At 55.4% G+C, this 1478-nt stretch overlaps 1 protein-coding gene across 1 annotated transcript in view; it reads right to left on the bottom strand.

Annotated features, from left to right (window-relative positions):
• The window catches only part of ATP2C2 (ATPase secretory pathway Ca2+ transporting 2), a 68794-nt gene extending 67805 nt beyond the window's left edge, over positions 1-989 (bottom strand). Inside the window, exon 1 of the mRNA XM_006926722.1 lies at positions 880-989. Coding sequence (XP_006926784.1) covers positions 880-978 — 99 coding nt within the window. The 5' untranslated portion in view covers positions 979-989. The remainder of the gene's footprint in view (positions 1-879) is intronic.
• Positions 990-1478: the final 489 nt, after the last annotated feature.

Genomic DNA, 1478 nt, shown 5'->3' with positions numbered 1-1478 from the left:
TCTCATGAGCACTTCCAAAGGACTATTTTAGGAATTTTATTTTTGAATGACTGATTAAGATTTAAAAAGAAAAAGAAATTGCAATAAACCAGAGATGGCTTTGCAGAAATTCAGTGCCCTCTGCTCTTGTATCACCTTGGAGTTCTGCTTACAAGCCAAGGAGAAACTGGCTGGATCACCGGTCACCACCTTTACATTTGGCTTCTCCAAGGCAGTTTGGGGGACAACTTTGTCACATTTTGTCTGCTGGTAAAAACTCCCCTGCCTGAGAATCCTGTTGGTTTATCCTAGAGGGTCCCCTGAAGGTTGCAAAGTCAAATACACACAGATCTGAGTGGTTTTCAAAAAAAGGCGCTGGAGATGTGGGAAGCCTGACTAAAAGCACCTTCATTTCCACCGCTGTTGCTGCCATTATTGCTAAAACATGCGCACAACAGTTTTCTGTTGCTGTTGTTTTTTACATCGCCTTTTTTTTTCTTTCCCCAATTCGAGTAGCTTTTAAAAACTCATGTAGCAGCCTGGGTGTGAAGATGCGAGAAGTTAAAATTATCTGGAGTGGGAGAACCCTTGGCTAAGTTCCTAGCAAGTTCATTTGCTAGCTGTGTGCTCCTTGAGGGACATGTTTAATCTGTCTCGGTCTCACTTTTGACTCTGCAAAATGGGCTGGCGGAGGAGCGTTGAGTGGCAGGCGCGCCTGGCCCAGAGCAGAAACGCGAGCTGGCGTTGCTATGCAGACGGCTTCTTTCTAGAACCAGAGGGAGGAGGGCGGGTTGGAGGAGCGCAGTGCGCGGACCCGGTGGTGTGGTGGGGTACGGCAGGGTGGCGGGGGGCGGCGGGGAGAGCAGGTCGCTTGCCCCGAGCCGGGTCGTCCAGACTCACCAAGGTTTCCAACTCGCCTCTCTCCAGCGGCTCGTACTGGTGGCCCGCGCCCGAGAAGCCGAGTTTCTGCAGGAACCTGGAGAAGCGTGTCTCGACCATGGTGAGCAGGCGGAGGCCCCTCGCCCAGCCTCCTGTCCCGCCGGCGGTCGCCCCTGCTTGCGCGTCTCGGTCCCTGGCAAAGCCAGGGAAGGCTGAGCCCGCCCAAACCTCCTGGGCCAGGTCCAGGTTACTAGGGAGCCGCCTACCTGCCCGCCGCAGGTGAGGCCCCGCCCCTGGCAGCACTCAGTGCACCTGGCTCCTCCCCGCCCCGCGAGCTCACCCGGGACTCTCGAGAGAGCAGTGGCCCAGTGAGTCGCTGGAGGCTGCGGCTGCATCTCAGAGCTCAGGCTGTTTCCCAAACTTGCCGGATCATGAGTCACCTGGAGTGGGGGATGGGGAAGAGGTGGGAAACAAACGCTTGTTTAAGATGCTGATTCCCAGACTCCTCCCTGCCCTGAGTCCTTGGGTCTGGAGAAGGCTGGGCCAGGAAGCTGGACTAAAGTAGCCAAGTGATTCTCCCAGGTAGCTGAGTTGTCAACCCCAAGGTGCTGGGAGCACGG

The sequence above is a fragment of the Pteropus alecto genome, unplaced genomic scaffold, assembly GCF_000325575.1.
Source record: "Pteropus alecto unplaced genomic scaffold, ASM32557v1 scaffold7, whole genome shotgun sequence".
Lineage (NCBI taxonomy): Eukaryota > Metazoa > Chordata > Mammalia > Chiroptera > Pteropodidae > Pteropus > Pteropus alecto.
This window is presented reverse-complemented; position numbering and strand designations above follow the sequence as displayed.